The following is a 22,174-nucleotide window of genomic DNA, read 5'->3' as shown; positions in this document are numbered from 1 at the left end:
ATGTGCTCCCCAAGTATTCTTGCTTGAGGCTAGGATTACAGTTCCTTGGAAGCTTTCCCACCAATAACATGAATCTAGCTGCTAGATTTGTCCACACATTTTTGAACAAAAACATTGTACATGTTGTAATTCTCCAGTCCTCTGATACCACCCCTGTATTCGAACAGGATTAGGTTGTTGCACAAAGTGCCACTGCAGCTTCAAGGTTATTTTTCTCAGTATCCTCAGGTGTCTCCAATTCACTTCTTTCTGAGTTAGAAACACCAAGGACAATCAGCCATTCTAATCAAAGCAGAAATTGCTGTAGAAGCTCAGTGGTTCAAGGGACTCAAAAACGTTAACTCTGCTTTCTCACCACAGGAGCTGCAAGACCTGCTTAGCTTCTCCAGCAATTCCTGTTTTCGTTTCAGATTTCCAGCATCTGCAGTTGTTTTATTTTAGCATTTCTGAAATTCTGTCAAACTTCAGCTCATCCATGTCTCAACTACATTTCCTTTCATTCTGAATTGGACAACAACTTCTTCTTAATAATACCTCAGCCAGGCCCTTACCTCTATGAGGATAAAACAGTGGATTTATGATAATCGGCCCCACTTTTGAGACCATTTCACTGTTCATGATTAAGGATGACTTTTGGATTCCCTTATAACGTTAGCTGCCAGTCTCATTTACTTCTTCATTCCCCACTGAACTATCTATATTTAGCTCGATGCTCACCGGGGTCATCAATAATCCTTATCACTTGTATCATTTGCCACTATTTCCTGCTTGTGGAAACATTCTGAGACTGTAGCTGAACAATCTCCTGTTCTAAGGCAGACTATTGTTTCATTGCAGTTTTGCCTAAACTTGTGTTCAAATTTACTTGCTGCAAATGTCTTCTTGCCCCTTTTGAAATTGGTCATCCTTCAAATCAAAATTATTCAACATTGCTCCTTGCTCTCTTCCAAAGCCAAGCTAAAAATCTTACGTTACAGTGATCAGTGCTTCCCTTAAATGATCCATGTCTGATATTCGATATATTGTGTTTATGCACACCAGTTATGAAGGTGGTAGTGCAGGTTGAAGATATCGTCAGGATTATGAACTTTAAAAATAGGAGCATTGTATGCAAAACAAAGAAGTTATGACAAATCTTTATAAAAAATCCTGATTTGCCCTCAACTCTAGTATTTACAAACTACGCTTCAGGAAGGGATTTGAGAGGGTGCATAAAACATTCAAAAAAATAATACCAGAGATGACAAACTAGACAACTTTGTGGAGAGTTTGAAGAAACTAGGGCTTCTTGGAGAAGACTGAGAAGAGATTTTACAAGTGTTCAAAATCATGAGGGATTTGGTTGGAACAGAGAAGAACAATCAGTTACTTGTGACAGAAGACTTGAGAAGAAAAGGACACTGATTTAAGATGATCAGCAAAAACAAACAATGGTGACAAGGAAAATCTATTTTTTTAAATAGCATAGTTAGGAACTGGAATGCTCTGCCTAATTGTGTGGTGGACACAGCTTCAATTGAGGTCTTCAAAAAGGAACTACAATTTTCTAAAGGAGAGGTTTTGCAGTAGTACACAGTAAAAGGACTCAGGAGTGAACTGAGGCAAGTTCCTCTTTGAGAGCTGGTGTAAACATCATCAAATCATTGCCTTTGGCCTGTTACCATTTGATGGTTGTATAACATTGCACAAACTGCCAGCTCCCCAGCTATTTCCTCCCGGTTTGTCATATTCTGAATAATGATTAACTTAGTCATACGTGCAATTAAACTTACTTAGCAATTATTTCGCTTGTTCCTGAAGAACCTCCACTTTCGTTTTCCTCACCATTTGCACTGTCAATGTTTCCAGAGCTGCAACTGATGAAAGAGAACAAATTGAGTCATTGAGAACAAGCAAACTCATCCAGAATTAAATCCAACCCAATTTAACAAAAAAAGAATCACAGTCTTGAGAGATAGATTCTTTTGACTTCCACAGGATGTCCACAGGTCATCATGATGAGGCACTGCTGGGGTGGGGGTTGGAAGAGACAGAACAGGGCAAAAAGAAGAGAAAACCATTCTTCAGTATCTCACCCTTGTTGATAGCCATTTCTGGGCTATGCAAGACCTTGATACTGAAAGATAAGCAAAATTCAATCTACCATTGAAAAGCTTTGAATGCTTTATTCTCATTCAACATTATCTAATCTCTCAAAATAAGCCAAACATTTCAGAAGCAGTCAAGCAGTTGCTTCATGTGATTGCTATAGTTTGGATTGGTGTTCACTGCACTGCCAATGGGATGCCTTCCTGAGGCAATCCTGACATAATCTTAGAGCAACTGCCAACAGTTTCCTTTCACATTATTAGATCCCAAATACTGTACAACAGGTTTAATCTGACATCAGATCAAATTTACTTGCCAATTACTCCTTTAGTTTCTGACAAACTTAGGTTTCCACCTACTTCACAGTGTGACATGTCAACATTTTCACAGCTGCAACTGTTCATAAAACACCAGTTAAATCATTTTAAATGAGCACATGATCACAATTTTAATTTCTGGCACTTCTTATCAACATTGGGATTTTTGGCTGTGAGGGGGAGCCAGTGGGTAGATGGGGAGTAAAGAGGTCAAATAAAGAACCTCTGCACTGGGACAGACGATAAACATCCCAAATGCAAGGATTTAAGTTCAACTTGCTCATCTCATAAAAACTCAAGCTCTTCACAGACTATTGACAAGACCTGTAACTTGCCTGACATTCAGTTCCTTACCTTTTATGACTGACACTGAGTGCCCAAGTTGTTGACTCGCTGTTTCCAAGCTCTTGGATTGGTATCAAAGGCCCTTCACTTACTGTGCTGGGTCTCCTGACTGAAAACCATATAGTATCACTGACCTGGAGAGTTTGAGTTACAAGGAAAGGCTGGATAGGCTGGTACTTTTTTCACTGGAGCATAAGAAGTTGAGAGGCGACCTTATAGAGGTTTATAAAATCATGAGGGATATGGATAAAGTGAATGGCAGGTGTCTTTTCTGTAGACTGGAGGATTTCAAGACTAGGGGCATATTTTTAAGGTGAGATGAGAAAGATTTAAAAAAGACATGAGGGGCAATGTTCTTAAACAAAAAATGGTTTGTGTGTGGAATGAACTTCCAGAGGAAGTGGTGGATGGGGTACAGTTACAACATTTAAAAGGTGTTTAAACTGATCACCAACAGTCTGTCCTGGTCTTCTCATGTCAACATAACGGTCAAGAAAGCACAACAAAGTCTCTACTTCTTACGAGGCTGAGGAAATTTGGCATGTCCACAAGGACTGTTACCAATTTTTACAGATGCACAGAAAGCATTCTATCTGGGTGCATCACAGCGTAGTTTGCCAACTGCTCTTCCCAAGAGTGCAAGAAACTACAGAGAGTCGTGAACATAGCCCAGTCCATCACGTAAACCAGCCTTCCATCCATTGACTCCACCTATACTTCCTACTGCCTCGGGAAAGCATCCAACATGATCAAACATCCTGCTTATACACTCTTCCAGCCCTCTCCTCCGTCAGGCAGATGACATAAAAGTCTGTATGCATATATGAATGGATTCAAGAACAGCTTCCCCGCGAGATTAGACTTCTGAATGGACCTCTAAAATTTTAAATTTAATGTTGGTCTCATTCTCTGTGCACTTTCTATGCAGCCATAAACATTGTATTCTTCGTTGGGTCTTTTACCCCAATGCACTCTGTATGGTTTGATATCCCCGTACTGCATGCAAAACAAAACTTTTCACTGTACCTAAGTTCATGTGCAATAATAAATCAAATCAAGTCAAATACATTTAGATAAGTACATAAGTAAGTAATCTCTGGAGTTTGATGGGCCAAATTTAAGCAGGTGGGACTAGTTTAGTTTGGGATTATGGTTAGCACGGATTGGTTGGACCGAAGGGTCTGTTTCCATTCTGTTTGACTCTATGACTCTAATTCAATCCTCACAAGCACAGCTTGTAACTCAAAGTTTGATTCAGAGCACTAATATAGGAATTCGTCACTGCTCAAATTCACTGAAGCTTAATCAGATTTTTCAGCTGTTTTGCTGAAAAAATAATTTTATTCATTTTTCTTTCCTGCCCCTTTAACAGTTCTCAGTTTAGTTAAAGATCTGGGCAGAATAAACACAGGATTAATTCCAGGTCTCTGACTTGGGTAAGTGCCTGATGGCAGCTGGCCAACTTAGATTATCAAAAATGCAAAGCATTCACTGGCAACATTGTATGGGAGATATACCAAGGCTTGGACACTAGGAGCAGGTCACATTCTTAATTGTGTCATATTTCCTCAAATGTCACAAAAGTTTGGAGGGCACTTCAATGAACTTTGAGGAATTTTGGGGGGAGGGTGCAGCTGAGCAGCAAAGAGGAACAAAGAGAAGTGGTGAGCTGGGGTGGAGGAGATGAACCCATTTCTTCAGTATTTTCACTGTAGCTACATTGTCCAGAAATATAATGTCAATAGTGAGCCGCAAGCATTTTCCCATCTAAGTGTTTTGGATGCGTCAATGTTGGTACTATCATTTAAGACAACTCTATTATTAAATTGCTAGGGAGATAGTTCAGCAGCCACTTTAATGTGACTGCTATAGTCTGGAATGGCATTCATTACATTGCACAAAAAATTTTGAAGAAATCAATGGTTCTCCATCATTCCCTTTTCACGCTGCTGCATTCCAAATGAAGCATAATTAAACCACATCAAAATTATTTCAGATCAAACTTGCTTCCTCATGGTTGCACACATGTCTGGCAAACTTTTATTCCATCCTCCTGACAATCTATATTGCTAAAATGTCCGCAGCTGCAAGTGGTCAGGAAGCACAAATTAAACAAAGGATCTGCATCTGCAAATGACTTGCAAACATTTGAAAATAACTTTTGAACACCAAAATGCTCAGTATTTCAAGTCCTCATTATGTCAAATTCGAGAAGTACGATGATACTAGACTGTTTGCTTTCTTAATTTTCAGAGAAAATATGTAGGTCAATCCAGTTAGGTAGACTTGTGCATGAGGGGAGGTGGGAGGTTTAGCAGTTTCGCATTGTTGCAAGTTAGACCACCAAGAGCTGGATGTTGAGGGCCATGCAATTTTTCACTGAAGATTTTTGGAATATTTCCATGGATCAAAGGATGAATTGTGTCATTGATTTAATTACTGGCAATGGCCGTGGAGGGAGTAAAGCTGTTTCTTTAATGTGATTTTTATCATTTCGAATGGTATTTGCTAGACTGCTGCAGGATCCTTCAGGAGTTGGTTCCTACATAATCTTTCAAGAGCTACTATCTTTCCAGAAATTTCCTTTCATGGGATGTATTGTGAATTGAAATTTCTGCAGTCGCTTTTGGTGAACTTGGTTTTTCAATTTTCTTCGAGTTTGAGCTGTCAAGGGTTTCAGACCTGCAATTAGTTATCAGGCAAAAATTAAAGACATTTTAAACAAGCACTTGGACCCGGAAGTGGCTTACGCACAAAAGGAATATTGAAATATTAAGTTTGAAATCCATAAGACCATAAGATATAGTGGCAGAATTAGGCCGTTTGGTTTATTGAGTCTGCTCTGCCATTCGATTCTGGCTGTGATGTTTCTCAAGCCCATTTGCCAGCCTTCTTCTGGAACCCTTGATCCTCTTACTAATCAAGAACCCATCTATCTCTATCTTAAATAGACCTAATGACTTGGCCTCTGTGGCCTTCTGCAATGTTTTCCACTGATTAACTACGCTCTGACTGTCGAAATTCTTTTTTATCTTAGTTCTAAAGGTTGGTCTCTTCACTCAGCGACTGTGCCTGCATGTCCTAATCTCTCCAACGCCTGGAAACATCTTCTCCATTCCATGTGCAATCTTTCCAGATCTCTCAGTATTCTGTAAGTTTCAATGAGATTCCCTCCCATCCTTCTAAACTCCATCCTGTACAGAACCAAAGTCCTCAACCACTCCTCATATGACAAGCCCTCCACAAGTTTTCAAGTCCTTATCAGCTGGATTTGTTAAACAGGCAACATTTCTGATGTATGTAACTACAATAGATTCTGATTTCTTTTTCCGTCCAAGCTTTAACAGGTGGTTTGCAAGTGATAGCAGTTGAGTCTGGCAGAGGGTCTGGAGGAGCTGCAAGGAAGAAGGAATTTCAACTTTCACAGAAGTTTGCAGGACACCATGGTCTATTTTTTTGGGCGATGGGCGGAGGTAGGGCATGTAATAATATTGGAAAGCAGAGAGTTAGATAGTCAATTTCTTCAATATGTTTAGCTGCATGGCACAGTCCAATGTTTAGAAATGTTCCATTAAAGACTGTGTCTTAATAACACATACCCAATTATTCACTGGCAATTAAATGGGAGGTGGGAGGATTGGGAAAATGGCAGGGAGGGAGTCTACCATCTTCCCATTGCTAAGCTATGTTGACATGGACCAGTTCTCCTTGACCTCTTGACTCTCCTTGACCTCTAAGGCCTACATCCCTCATTTCCCTGATGGTGCCCACCTTTACAACCTCAGTGACAATCAGCATAAACAGTAGGGCCAAAAAAAGGTGCTAATCTGCCATCCCTTTCACTGACCTAGCAGCAGCTGAAACTGAGCCACACCATCAACTGGTGAGTAACCCCGGCAACAATCTCTTCATTGGTCACCGCTGGAATAGACCAAAGCCTCCAGGTTTCAGTTCCAGCATAAGGCCTGCAGCATTAACCGCATGTTTCCACCTAAAATTTTTCACAAAACCAGGAATACAGCAAATATTAGAACGACGGCCAACAGTTTCTTTAATGTAAAAGAACAAACTATGGAAGCTGACGATCTGAAAGAAAAGCAGACGTTGCTGGAGAAACTCAACAGTTTTGCAGCATCTGCAGAGAGAAATTAGAGTTCACGTTGAGTTAAGTGACACTTCATCAGAGATGTGAAGTTCTGAACAAGGGAATCTCAACTCAAAACGTTAACTCTGCTTTCTCTCCACAGATGCAGCCAGACCTGCTAAGTTTCAGGATAATGTCTCGACATAATGTTCCTGAAAATGCCAGCCCTCCAGCAGCTGCCCTTCACATACTTGTATTCTGAATAAAGCATCATTTCATCACACATTGGATCAGTACTTAACTTTCTGATCTCTGCAACTGTCTCTGGAGGCATTGGATTTTCATTTTCCTCACAGCTTGAACTTTTATCATTGATTCCGCTGCTGAAATTAGTTGTGAAGAAAGTCATTTTAAACAAGCACTTGCATCCACAATTGGCTGTTAGCTGTTAGAAATTTACTCAAAACTCAGGGATTCAGTGTTTTAACTTTTAACAAAACCCAGTAATTAAATATGTCGCAATCCAGATGCATGGCACCAAAGAATGGTGACTTTTTTTCTTCAAAACCTTTCATATATTTGAAGGACACTGCAGCTGGTGATAAGGGGCAAAAGGAGATGCTAAACCCATTTCTTCACAATATATTCAGATTCTAGTAGGTAACAGATGAATGACTCAACTTCAACGCCAAAAGGCAAGCAACTTTCCACTGACAGTAGGAACTGCAGATGCTGGAGAATCCGAGACAACAAGGTGCTGAGCTGGATGAACACAGCAGGCCAAGCAGCATCATAGGAGCAGGAAGGCTGACGTTTCAGGCCTAGACCCTTCATCAGAAATGGGAGAGGGTAAGGGGGTTCTGAAATAAATAGGGAGAGAGGGGGAGGCGGATAGAAGATGGATAGAGGAGAAGATCGGTGGAGAGGAAACAAACAGGTCGAAGAGGAGGGGATGGAACCAGTAAAGGTGAGTGTAGGTGGGGAGTTAGGGAGTGGATAGGTCAGTCCAGGGAGGACGGACAGGTCAAGGGGGCGGGATGAGGTTAGTAGGTCGGAGATGGGGGTGCGGCGTGAGGTGGGAGGAGGGGATAGGTGGGAGGAAGAACAGGTTAGGGAGGCGGGGACAAACTGGGCTGGTTTTGGGATGCGGTACGGGGAGGGGAGATTTTGAAGCTTGTGAAATCCACATTGATACCATTGGGCTGCAGGAGGCATTCCACTCCCGTACATCTCAGATGTCCTCGTTTTTCAAGGACCCCAACTTCCCCACCTCAGTGGTCGAGAACGCCGTCCACCGTGTCTCCCACATTTCCCGCAACTCATCCCTCACATCCCGTCCCCGCAATAACAACCAAAAAAGAATCCCCCTCATTCTCACGTACCACCCCACCAACCTCTGGATCCAACGCATCATCCTCCGACACTTCCACCATCTGCAAACCGACCCCACCACCAAAGACATTTTTCCCTCCCTACCCTTATCTGCTTTCCGAAGGGACCACTCTCTCCATGACTCCCTTGTCCGCTCCACACTCCCCTCCAGCCCCACCACACCCGGCACTTTTCCCTGCAACCGCAGGAAGTGCTACACCTGCCCCCACACCTCCTCCCTCACCCCCATCCCAGGCCCCAAGAAGACTTTCCACATCAAGCAGATGTTCACCTGCACATCTGCCAATGTGGTATACTGCATCCGTTGTACCCGTTGTGGCCTCCTCTACATTGGGGAAACCAAGCGGAGGCTCGGGGACCGCTTTGCAGAACACCTACACTCGGTTCGCAATAAACAACTGCACCTCCCAGTCGCGAACCATTTCAACTCCCCCTCCCATTCCTCAGACGACATGTCTATCCTGGGCTTCCTGCAGCCACAACGATGCCACCCGAAGGTTGCAGGAACAGCAACTCATATTCCGCTTGGGAACCCTGCAGCCCAATGGTATCAATGTGGATTTCACAAGCTTCAAAATCTCCCCTCCCCCTACCGCATCCCAAAACCAGCCCAGCTCGTCCCTGCCTCCCTAACCTGTTCTTCCTCCCACCTATCCCCTCCTCCCACCTCAAACCGCACCCCCATCTCCTACCTACTAACCTCATCCCGCCCCCTTGACCTGTCCGTCCTCCCTGGACTGACCTATCCCCTCCCTCACTCCCCACCTACACTCAACTTTACTGGCTCCATCCCCATCTCCTCGACCTGTCTGTTTCCTCTCGACCTATCTTCTCCTCCATCCAGCTTCTATCCGCCTCCCCCTCTCTCCCTATTTATTTCAGAACCCCCTTCCCCTCTCCCATTTCTGATGAAGGGTCTCGGCCCGAAACATCAGCCTTCCTGCTCCTATGATGCTGCTTGGCCTGCTGTGTTCATCCAGCTCTGCACCTTGTTGTCCCAACTTTCCACTGAAGTGTCTTCACTGTCCTGGTCTAATAAAATTTTCCTTGTTGAAGAAAACCTCAACCACTAAGTATAATGCAAATATTAGAGAGGCAGTAATGTGATTACGATGGTTTGGAGTGGTATTCACTGCACTCCTGATGGAATGACATCAAGGGGAGTCCCTGAATAATATTACAGAATATGCCAGCTCACCAGTAATTTCCTTTCTGTTGTACTCCATATGAAGCAAAACCTTAGTCACACATCATAGCAAACCTACTTTTTGAAGACCACCTTGGTTTCTGAAAGATCCAGATCTCTTTTTCCTTCACCGTTTGGACTGTCAATGTTTTTAGAGCTGCAAATGGTCATAAAAGTGCGATTAAGTCATTTTAAGCAAACATCTGCATCCACAGTAAAAACATCTTTATAATCTTGAAAGAAAATGAGTCTGTATTTCAAGCCATTGATGGCTAATTTGGTGAAAACATGTCGCACACAAGATAGAGGTTTGGACTGTCAAGGTTTCCACAAATGCAATTGGTCATAAAAAAGAAATTAAGAGAATTAAATTGGCATTTGAATCCATCTATTACTGGGATTCCTATGAGAAGCAGTTGAGGACTCTGGGTCTGCACTTGACTGATATTAGAAGGATGAGGAGGTATCTGGTTGTAACTTACAGAATACAGAGGAGCCTGGATAAAGTGGACATGGAGAAGATTCTTCCATTCGTAGGAGAGACTAGGATCCACAGACAAAGGGACCACCCTTTAGAACTGAGCTGAGGACCAATATCTTCAGCCAGAGGGTGGTGAATCTTTGGAAATCACTGCTGTAGAAACCAAGTCATTGAATGTGTTTAAGACGGATATACATAGGTTCTTGATCAGCTAGGATGATTAAGGATTATGGGGAGAAGACAGGAAAATGGTGTTGAGAAATGTTTCAGCCTGGATTGAATGGTGGATAAGATTCAATGGGTCGAATGGCCTAATTCTGTCCTATATCTTGTGGTCTATCAGTTGCTTGCTTGGCTGAAGACTCTGGATTCAGTATGTCAGCTCCTGGTCAGCTGCTTGTATTCAACTCGTCACCCTCCAGATGTAGAAGTACACCACATGGTGACTTGTTATTCAAAACAGTTTCCTTAATGTGGTAACCTGGAATAGTGTTCACTACACTGCCCTAGGGTGCATGCAGAAGGAAGTACCCATATAAATTTCCTGGAATTACTTGTTGTCCAGTGATTGCCTTTATTCCAAATATAAGATTTAAAAGGATGTTGCTGGGATTGGAGGGTTTCAGCAATAGAGGAAGGCTGAATAAGATTTTTTCCGTGGAATGTCGGAGGCTGAGGGGCTGACCTTACAGAGGTTTATAAAATAATGAGAGGCATGGATAGGGTGAATAGCTGAAGTCATTTCTCCAGGATAGGGGAGTCCAAAACTACACAGCGTAGGTTTAAATTGAGAGGGGAAAGATTTAATAGGGACCTGAGGGGCAACCTTTCCACGCAGAGGGTGGTGCATGTATGGAATGAGCTGCCAGAGGCGGTGGTAGAGGCTGGTACTATCACAACATTAAAAATGCATCTGGATGGGCAGATCAATAGGAAGTGTTTAGAGGGATATAGGCCAAATGTTGGCAAATGAGACCAGGTCAGATGTCTGGTTGGCGCAGATGATTTGAACCAACTAGTTTGTTTCTGTGCTGTATAATTCTATAACATTAATGAAGAATTAAATCGCACTTCAGATCAAACTCACTTTATAATTACTTCAACTCTTCCTGGAGTACCATGATTTCCAAGTCCACTGGAGTTTGGACTGTCAGGGTTTCCACACCTGCAATTGGTCATAAAAGATAAATTAAGTCATCTGAATTGGCATTTCAATTCATTTACATTTGGGGATTCCTATGAGGAGGGGTTGAGGCTCTGGGTCTGCTCTTGATCAGATTTACAAGGGTGAAGGGAGAATCTAATTGAAACTTATGGAATACTGACAGGCCTGGAAACAATGAATGTGGCAAAGATGCTTCCACTAGTCGGAGAGACTAGGGCCTCAGGGCACAGCTTCAGACTGAAGGGGCCACCCGTGAGAAATGAGATAAGGCTCTAACGGCCGAATGGCTTAATTCCTCTTCTACACGTGTTTTGGTTTGTCAGCTGTTTGAATGGCTGAAGACTCTGGATTCAGTATTTCAGATCCTGGTCAGCTGCTTTTGTTCATCTGGTCACACTCCAGATATAGAACATTAGACGGTGACGTTTTCTTCAAAAACTTTCATAGGTTTGAAGGACTCTGTAGCTGGGCGATAAGGGCGAAAGGGAGTGATGGGAAACCTATTTCTTGAAATGTTCATATTCAGAGTCGAGAAAGGTCACAGATAAATAACTCCAAATTTCAATCCCGAAAGACAGGCAAATTTCCATTGAGGTTTCTTTGATGCCCTGTCCTAATACAACTTTGCACAATAAAAACGCCTTTATAAACTTGAAAGAAAATGAGTCTGTATTTCAAGACATTGACGCCTTATTGGCAAAAACATGTCACACACAAGATTTTCTTTGAAGTTATTTTGATGCCCTGTCCTCACACAATTTTGTTTTTGGAAGAATTCTCTCAAACCTCAGGAATAGTGTAAATATTAGACAGGCAGTAATATTATTGTTATGGGCTGGAATGGTGTTCACTGCACCGTTGTGTAATGCCTTCATGAGGAATCCCTACATTATCTTACAGTAACTGCAGTTCAACAGCAATTGCTTTTCATGTTCTTGTACTTTGAATGAAGCAACACCTAGGTCACATATTGCATCAAACTTACTTTTTGAAGACCACCTTAGTTTCTGGAGAACCCAGATTTCCATTTCCATCAACGTTTGGACTGTCAATGTTTTCAGAGCTGCAAATGGTCATAAAGTGCTATCAAGTCATTTTAACTGAATGTCGACATCCACAATAAAAACATCTTTACAAACTTGAAAGATAGTGAATCTGTATTTCAAGCCATTGATGGCGAATTTAGTGAAAACAGGTGACACACAAAATATATGACCACAGTAGACGGTGATTTACTTCCCAAATGGTAGTTGTGGGAAAGGAGAATGTGGTTGGAGGATAGAAACAGAGAGAGAGAGAGAGAATGCGACAAACCCATTTCTTCAATACTTTACACTTGTTGCGTAAAACGTGCAATTTCTCCAGTGAAGAGCTCTGGATACCGTCTCTATATACAGGGCTGAATTTTCCCAGTCAACTGCCTATGGCCTGGGACATGAGATAATTGACAAAGTGAAGGGGAGCCCAGGAGTAAAGCCTGACTCCCTTCTCTACAGTTACATTATATTGTCAGAGGTGGGCAAGGTAGCTGGCTTGACCACACACTGGGCAGCCAATCAGATTACCAACTGAGGGTCACTGCTGTCGATGTGTCATGTGACTAGTACTGCCAGAGATGAACTCCCACAGTGGACCTCAGGCCAGTAAATCTCTTTAGTATAAGCTCAGCAACAGCAACCACTAATGGTGGAAAAGAAAAGATTTCTGCTCTGCCTTCACTCTGATTTCACTGTCAGCTGTTGGGATTGGACCATTTCATTGATTGCCTAGTGACAAGACAGCTCCTTCTGAGTTCTGATGAAGAGTTTCGGTCCATGACATTGACTTTCCTGCTCTTTGCATGCTGTCTGACCTGCTGTGCTTTTCCAGCCTCACTCCTATAGACTCTGGTTCCAGCATCTGCAGTCCTTACTGTCTCCAAGCACCTTCTTGATTATCCACCATCCACACCAGCCACCAATCACAGCAGGACTGGCTCCAACTTTCAGTCCAAGCAGCAGGACTCCACCACAATTCACAAAATTTTTACTGCAAACGTCTTGCTTAAAAAAAAAACCACCATCCAACTTACAGGAAAAATATAGAGTTTGAAGGCAGAGCCCAACAGTTTCCGTAATGTGCTAACTGTAGCCTGGAATGGTGTATTCTACTTGTTCTAGGATCCATGCAGAAAGAAATACCCCCATAGCTTTACAGAAATTCATTGTTATCAAGTGATTGCCTTTATTTCAAACACAATATTCATCAAGAATAAATTGCACTTTAAAGCAAACTCACTTTTTAATTTCTTCAGTCTTTGCTACAAAACAATCACCTCCATCCTTGGCAGAGATGATACTGTCAATACTCTGAAGCCTGCAATTGGTCATAATAGATAAATTAAGCATTTCAATCCATCTACACTTGGGATTCCTATCAGCAGCGGTTGGGAATTCTGGGTCTGTACTCGAGTGATGTTGGAAGGATGAAGGGGCAATTTGGATTGAAATTTACAGAATACGGACAGGCCTGGATAGAGTGGATATGGAGATGTTTCCACTCGTCGGAGAGGCTAGAACATAAAAGGCACACCTCAGAGTGAAGGGATCATACTTTAGCACTGAAATGAGGAGGAATTTGTTCAGTCAGAGGTGGATGAATCTTTGGAACTTATTGCCACAGAACGCTGTGGACACCAAGTCATTGAGTGTATTTAAAACAGAGAGAGATAAGTTCTTGACTAGTAAGGGGATCAAGATTTACAGGGAGAAGGCAGGAGAATGTGTATGAGAAATAGATCATCCATGATCAATGGTGGAGCAGACATGATGGACTGAATGGCATAAAACTGCTCCGGCATATCATGGTCTGTCAGCTGTTTGAAGAGCTAAAGACTCTGAATTCAGTATTTCAGTTCTTGGTCAGCTGCTTGTGTTAAACCAGTCACACTGCAGATGGATGACTGAATGCAGGGTGATTATTTTTGCCCTCAAAACTTTCATAGGTTTGAAGGACACTGTAGTGAGTGATAAGGGGAGAGAGAAATGGGAAACCCATTTCTGAGTATTTTCATATTCAGAGTTTAGAAAAGGTTACAGATAATTAACTCCAAATTTCAATACTGAAAGGCCAGCAACTTTCCACTGAAGTGCCTTCAATGTCATGACCTAATACAAGTTTTTTGAAGGAATCTCTGAACCTGAAGAAATGATGCAAATAATTGAGAGGCAGTAATGTGATTGCTATGGTCTGGAATGGTGTCAACTGCACTGCTGTGTGATGTTTTCATGAGGAGTCCCTAAGTTATATTGTAGTAACTGTCAGTTCAGCAGCAACTTGCTTTCACTTTCACGTACTCTGAATGAAGCAAAACCTTTGTCACATAATATATTCAAACTTACTTCTTCCTGAATGTCTGATATCTGGAGAAGCACAGTTTTGCATCTGCGTTATAGTTTGGATTGTCAAGATTACCAGGCCTGCTTTTGGTCAGGCAAGATAAATTTGGTCACTTAAATTAGCATTTGTGTCCATCTACAATTTTGTGGGCCAGCTGTTTGAATGGTTGAAGGCTCTGGATTCAGTATTACGGCCCGTAATGAGCTGCTTTTGTTAAAATGGTCACAGTCCAGATGAATGACCGCAATAAATGGTGATTTTTTTCTTCAAAACCTCGCATAGATTTGAAGGACACTATGGCTGGTGATAAGGGCAAAAAGGTGATAGGAAAATAGTACCGTCTGGAATGGTATTCACTGCACTGCTCAGTGATATTTTCATGGAGAGTCCCTATGTTATCTTATGGTAACTGCCAGCTCAATTACAATTTCCTTTTGCTTTCTGGTACTCCGAAAGAAGCAAAATCAGAGTCACATATTGTATCAAACTTACGTTTTCATGGTCGCCTTAGATTTTGAAGAGCACAGTTTTCCATCTCCATCGCAGTTTGGATTGTCAAGGTTACCATGCCTGCAATTGGTCAGACAAGACAAATGTAGTCCTTTAAATTAGCATTTGCCTCTATCTTCAATTGTGCGCTAGCCATTTGTTTTGAAGGCTCTGGATTCATTATTGCAGCCCAAATACAGCTGCTTTAGTTAAACTAGTCATACCCACATGCATGACTGCAATAGATGGTGGTTTAGTCCTTGAAAATGTTCCCTAGGTTGAAGGACACGATAACTGGTGATCAAGGTAAAAGAGAGAGACAGAAAACACATTTCTTGAACATATTCATATTCAGAGATTGGAAACTTCAACAACGAAACACAAGCAATTCTCCTTTGAAGTGTCTTTGATCTCCTCTCTTAATAGTATATTTTTGAGGCAAATTCTGAAGCCCTAGGAATAATGCAGATAATAGAGAGGCAGTAATGTGACTGCTATGGTCTGGAATAGTGTTCACTGCACAGCCCTAGGACGAACGCAGAAGGAAATGACCACATAACTTTACAGGAATTGCTTGTTATCCAGAGGTTGCCTTTATTCCAAATGCAATATTCATCAAGAATTAAACTGCACTTTGGATCAAACTCACCTTTTAATTGTGGCAGTTGTTCCTGGAGAACAGTCAATTCCATCGCAGTTTAGAGTGTGATGGCTTTGAGATCTGCAATTGGTGATATAAGGTACATTTAAATTTAATGTTAAAATTAGCACTTGACTTCATCTACACGTGCCAGCTGCCCTTCATTAGCAGCCGTTGTTAAACTAGTCACACTCCAGATGGATGACTGCAATAGATGGTGATTTTTTTCTTCAAAACCTCGCAGAGGTTTGAAGGACACGTTAGCTGGTGATAAGGGCAAAAAGGGATGGAAAAATACTACGATCTGGAATGGTATACACTGCACTGCTGTGTGATGTTTTCATGAGGACTCACTCGAGGGAGATAAGGATGCCACAAATCCATTTCTTCAACACTTCATTCTTGTTGCATAGTACAGAAATATCTCAAATAAAGAGTTCCATATCCAAATAGAGAAGGCCAACCAATTTCTCCAGTGAAGACCTTTGGAAAATGACTCGACATACAGGGCTGAGTTTTCCCAGTTAACTAGCTGTGGCTTGGGACATGAGATGATTGGCACATGCAGGGGAGCCCAAGAGTAATGCCTGACTGCATTCTCCACAATTACACCATATTTTCAGAGGTGGGCAAGGTAGCTGGCTTGACCACCCACTGGGCAGCCAATTAAGTCACCAACTGAGGGCCTCTGGTGTCTGTGCATCATATGGCTAGGACTGCCGGAGGATTCACTCCCACAATGGATCTTAGGCCAGCAAAACTCTTCAGTATAGGTTCAGCAATAGCAACCACAAATTGTGGAAAAGATTGCTGCTCTGCCTTCACTCTGATTTCACTGTCAGCTCTAGGGATTGGACCATTTCGTTAATTGGCTAGTGATCAGGCAGCTCCTTCTTGATTATCCGCCATCCATACCAGGCTATCAATCACAGCAGAACTGCCTCCAGCTCTCAGTCCAAGCAGCAGGGCTCCACCACAATTCACAAAATTTTTACTGCAAATGTCCTGTTAAAAAAATTACACCACTATTGAGCTTCTATGAACAATACAAATTTTGAATGTAGAGCCCAACAGTTTCTATAATGTGGTAACTATGGCTCGGAATGATGTTGGCTGTACTGCCCTAGGATGCTCACAGAAAAATATACCCACATAACTTTAGAGAAACCACTGGTTATCTAGTGATTACCTTTACTCCAAACACAATACTCATCAAGAATTAAACTGCACTCTAGAGCAAACTCACGTTTTAATTTCTTCAGTTGTTCTTGGACAATTATCATTTCCATTTTCATTGAAGTTTTGATTGTCAACACTTTGATTCCTACAATTGGTCATAAAAGATAAATTAAGGATATAAATCAGCATTTCAATCCATCTATATCTGGGATTCCTATAAGAAGTGGTTGGGAGCTCTGGGTCTGTACCCGATTGATGTTAGCAGGATTAGGGGGTTATTTGATTTAAACTTACGGAATACAGAGAGGCCTGGATAGAGTGGATATGGAGAGATTCGAACACAAGGGCACATTCTCAGAGTAAGGTACCACACTTTAGAACTGAGATGTTCTGCCAGAGATGGGTGAACCTGTGGAACTCATTGCTGCAGAAGGCTGTGGACACCAATGCTTTCAGTGTATTCAAGACAAAAATAAATAAGTTCTTGATTAGTCAGGGGATCAAGGTTTATTGGGTGAAGGCAGGAGAATGGGGCTGAGCAATATATCAGCCATGACCTATGGTGGCACAGACATGATAGACTGAATGGCCTAAATCTGCTCCTACATATGTTATGGTCTGTCAGCTGTTTCAATTGCTGAAGACTCTGGATACAATTTTCTGTTCTTGGTCGGCTGCTTTTGTTAAGCTGTTAAACATCCCCAGGTGGATGGCTGCAATAGATGGTGATTTTTTTTCTTTCAAACCCTTTCACAGGTTTGAAAGGTAGTGTACCTGATGATAAGGGCGAAAGAGAGTGATACGAAACACAATTCTTGAAAATATTCATATTCAGAGTGTAGAAACTTCACAGATAAGTAATCATATACTTCAATATCAAAAGATAGCATTTTACCAATGAAGTGAGTTTCATGTCCTGTCTGAACTATTTTTTGAAATAAACTCAGAACCCTCAGGAAAAGTCCAAAGATGTGCACGTTAGGTGGATTGGCCATGCCAAATTGCCCATTGTGTTCAGGGAGGTGTAGATTAGGTGGGTTATAGGGGGATGGGTCTGGGTGGGATGCTCTGAGGTTCGGTGTGGACTTGTTGGGCCAAAGGGCCTGTTGCCACACTGTAGGGATTCTATGGTTCTATGAATATGGCAAATATTAGAGGGTATGATGTAACTGCTAGGATTTGGAATGATATTCATGGCAGTGCTGTGCGATATCTTCATCTTACAGTATCTTACACTAATTGCCAGCTCTTTAACAATTTCCTTTCGCTTTCTTGTACTCCGAATGAAGCAAATTTGTCGTTAGATATTGTATCAAACTTACATTTTTACGGCCGCCTTAGTTTCTGGAGAACTCTGATTTCCATCACTGTTGCAGTTTGGACCGTCCAGGTCACCAGGCCTGCAACTGGTCAGACAAAATTAAGTTTAGTCATTTAAATTAGCATTTGCTTCCACGTACAATTGTGTGCCAGCTGTTTGAATGGCTGAAAGCTCTGGATTCAGTCTTGCAGCACGTGTTCAGCTGCTTTTCTTACACTGGTCACAGTCCAGATTGATGACTGCAATAGATGGTGATTTTGTTTCATCAAATTGACATAGCTCGTTTGCAAGAAAGCAGAGCACAGGTAGAGGGAGGGGCAGAGAGTGCAGGAGAGAGAAGGATGAATGTATCAAGCCATCTTTTCCCTTGCAGTGTACTCCAGAGAAGTGAATGGGAGGTAAACATTTCAGGACCAGGATGTTGAAGGGCAAGCAATTTCTCATTTAAGTGTTTTGGATGCTTTCTGTTGACTTAATTGAATACAAGCTCCAATCTCTAGCAATAAAGCAAGCATCAGGGAGGCAAATCATTCCCCCTAATGTGATTGCTATGGTCTGGTCTGCAATGGTGTTTGCTGCATTATTGCCACTTGCTTTCAAAAGGAAGCCCCGAAATAATCTAAACAACAGCTCTCCCGCTAATTCCTTTCACATTTTGTACTCCGAATGAAAGATCATTTATGCATGCATTATAGCAAAGTTACTTTCTGATTACAACTGGCTGCATGATGTTAGAAGATTCTGGGGACTCTGAGATTCACTATTTTACCCTGTAACAAACCCAGTGGATTCAGCAGCTAGCACACTTGGCACCAAAGGTTGGTGCTATTATCCCTTATTCAAAGCCTTTCATAGATTTGAAGGACACTATGGCTGGTGATAAGAGGGGAAGAGAGAAATGGCCTATTTTTTGAATATATTCATATTCTACACAGGTCATAGATAAGTAATTCAAAACTTCTATACCAAAAGACGAACAATTTGCCATTGAAACGTCTTGTCCGAATACTATTTTTCTTGAAGAATACACTCAAACCGTAGGAATAATGCAAATATCAGAGATGCAACATTGTGATTACGATTGCTTGGAATGGAGCTCACTACAGTGCTGTGTGAAGCCTTAACAAGGAATCCTGACGTTCTCTTACAGTAACTGCCATCTCACCTGCAATTGCCTTTCACTTCCTTGCATTCTGAAGAAAGTAAAACCTAATTCACATATTGCATTCAACTTACTTTTCGATCACGCCCTCCGTTTCTGGTGAACACGGATCTCCGTTTCCCTTGCACTTTGGACTGTCAACGTTTTCAGAGCTGCAAATGGTCACAATGTGCGAGTAAGTCATTTTAAGCAAACATCTACATTCACGATAAAATAATTTTTATAAACTTGATTAAGAGCGTTCGTATTTCAAGCCACTGACAGTCGAGCTGGAGCATGGAAGCAAAGAGAGGGAGAAAAGCATGTGACAAACCATTTCTTCAATACTTGACATGTGTTGGATAGTCTAGAAAAGTCTCAAATAAAGAGCTTAGGGCAATTATACAAGGGCAACTAATTATATAATTTCTCCAGTGAAGAGCTTTGGATACAGTATCTACATACAGGACTGAATGGGTATTGGCTCAGCAATTGCAAACATTAATGGTGGCAAAGAAAAGCTTGCTGCTGCGCCATTGTTCTTATTTCACCATCAGCTCTTGGGATTGGCCCATTTCATTCATGGGATAGTGACCTGGTAACAGCTTCTTGATCAGCCCACATAAGCACTCTGCCACCCTTGGTGGTGCCACTCCTCACAGCAGGACTGGCTCCAGCTCTCAGTCCAAGCAGCAAGGCTCCACCACAATTCACAAAATTATTGCTGCAAATGTCATGTTAAAAAAAAACACCACGTTCTAATTTCTACGAAAAATACACATTTTGGAGGCAGAGTCCAACAGTTTCCGTAATGTGATAAAAATGGCCTGGAATCGTATATTCTATATTGTTCTGGAATGTATGCAGAAAGAACTTAACTGCACAATTTCACAGGAATTGCTGGGTTATCCAGCAATTGCCTTTATTCCAAATACAATAATAATTGGGAATTAAATTGCATTTGGATCAAACTCACTCTTTAATTTCTCCAGTTGTTCCTGAAGAACTGTTATTTCCATCTTCATCGCGGATTGGATTGTCAAACTCAATAAGCGTACAATTGGTCATAAAAGATAAATGAAATTATTTGAATTGGTATTTGCGTCCATCTATAATTGCGTGCCAGCTGTTTGAAAGGGTGAAGGTTCTGGATTCAGTACTGCAGCCTGCATTCAGCTGTTTGTGTGAAACTGGTCACACTCCAGACGGATGACTGCAATATATGATGATTTTGTTCTTCCACACCTTTCAAGCCTGTAGCTAATAATAAGGGATAGAGAGAGAAATGGGATACCCATGTCTTGAATGTATTCATATTCAAAGTTCAGAAACTTTGACGACAAAACACAAGCAATTTTCCAATGAAGTGTTTTTGATGTCCTCTCCTAATACATTTACTTTGAAAGAACTTCTGAAGCCGGAGGAATAATGCAGATAACGGAAAGACTGTAATGCGACTCCTATCGTCTGGAGTTGTGCTCACTGCACTACTGTGTGATGTTTTCACAAGAAGTCCTTACAATGTCTTACAGTATTATAGAATCCTTACAGTGTGGAAACAGGTCCTTTGGCCCAACAAGTCGACACTGACCCTCAGAACATCCCAACCAGACCCATCCCCATCCCCATCCCCCTCTACACATCCCTGAACACTAATTGGCATGGCCAATTCACCTGGCCTGCACATCTCTGGACTGTGGGAGAAAACTGGAGTACCCGGAGGAAACCCACGCAGACACGGGCAGAATGTGCAAACTCCACACGGTTACCCAAGGGTGGAATTGAACCCGGGTTTCTGGCGCTGTGAGGCAGCAGTGCTAATCACCAGGCTACCATGCCACCCAGTAATTGCTAGCTCATCAGCAATTTCCTTGGTATTTCTTGCACTCTGAATGAAGCAAAACCTTAACCACATATTGTATTCAAACTTACTTTTTCATGATAGATTTTAGAGTGCATGGTTTCCCATCTACACTGTCAGGTGATCTGAAAATGGTCATAAGAGTGCTATTAAGCAATTTTAAGCAAACACCTACATCCACAATAAATTCATCTTAGTACCCCTGAAAGAAATTGAGTAGGTATTTCAAGCCGTTGACAGCTAATTTTGTAAAAACAGGTTAAGACGCAACTACAGTAAATGGTGATTTGTTTCCCCAAAACCTTCAATGGTAGTTTGCAGGATAAGACAAAGACACTGGAGCGTGGAAGTAAAGAGAGAGAGAGTAGGATGCAACAAATCCATTTCTTCAACACTTTCTATTTGTTGCAAAGTCCAGAAATATCTCAAATAAAGAGCTCCAAGTCCAAATATAGAAGGGAAACCAAATTTCCAACGAAGAACTTTAGATACTGTCACTACATATAGGGCTGAATTTTCCAAGTCAACTGGCCTTGGCCTGAGACATGAGATTCTTGGCAAAGTGGAGGGGAATTCAGGAAGAAAGCTGAACTCCCTGTGCACCATTATACTATATTGTCAGAGGTGGGCAAAGTAGCTGGCTTAACAACTCACTGGGCATGAACTAAGTCACCAACTGAGATGCACTCCCGTCTGTCTGTCTGGTGAATAGTAGAGTTCCTCAACTCCCTCAGTGGGCATTGGCCTGCAAATCTCTTTAGTATAAGCTCAGCAATACCAACCGTAATGGCTGCAAAGAAAAGATTGCAGCTCTGCCTTCATTCTGATTTCACTGTCACTTATTGGGATCGTGCCATTTCAATCATGGTACAGTGACCAGGCAGCAGCTTCTGGATTAGCCACCGTCAGCACCATGCCACCCTTGGTGCTGCCACTAATCACAATTGGTTCCAGCTCTCACATCCAGCAGCAGGGCTTCATGACAATCCATAAAATTAAGACTGCAATTGTCTCTTGTAAAAAAGAACACTGTCTTCCGACTTTAAGACACAATACACACTTTGTGGGCTGAACCCAACAGTTTCCTTCATGTGGTAACCATGGCTT

The 22,174-nt window shown here is 41.9% G+C and overlaps 1 protein-coding gene across 1 annotated transcript; it reads right to left on the bottom strand.

Annotated features, from left to right (window-relative positions):
- Positions 1-1,785: 1,785 nt before the first annotated feature.
- Positions 1,786-19,411, bottom strand: LOC125481670. The gene is made up of 11 exons (XM_048593524.1): positions 19,302-19,411; positions 18,067-18,150; positions 16,812-16,889; positions 15,575-15,646; positions 14,929-15,006; positions 13,336-13,413; positions 12,044-12,121; positions 10,981-11,058; positions 9,492-9,569; positions 6,598-6,741; positions 1,786-1,856 (listed from the first exon to the last, which is right to left on the bottom strand). The coding sequence occupies exons 1-10, from the start codon at positions 19,409-19,411 to the stop codon at positions 6,666-6,668; spliced, it is 810 nt and encodes a 269-aa protein (XP_048449481.1). The 3' UTR covers positions 1,786-1,856; positions 6,598-6,665.
- Positions 19,412-22,174: the final 2,763 nt, after the last annotated feature.

This window comes from Rhincodon typus, unplaced genomic scaffold (assembly GCF_021869965.1).
Source record: "Rhincodon typus isolate 14 unplaced genomic scaffold, sRhiTyp1.1 hic_rhity00003017, whole genome shotgun sequence".
Taxonomy (NCBI): Eukaryota; Metazoa; Chordata; class Chondrichthyes; order Orectolobiformes; family Rhincodontidae; genus Rhincodon; species Rhincodon typus.
This window is presented reverse-complemented; position numbering and strand designations above follow the sequence as displayed.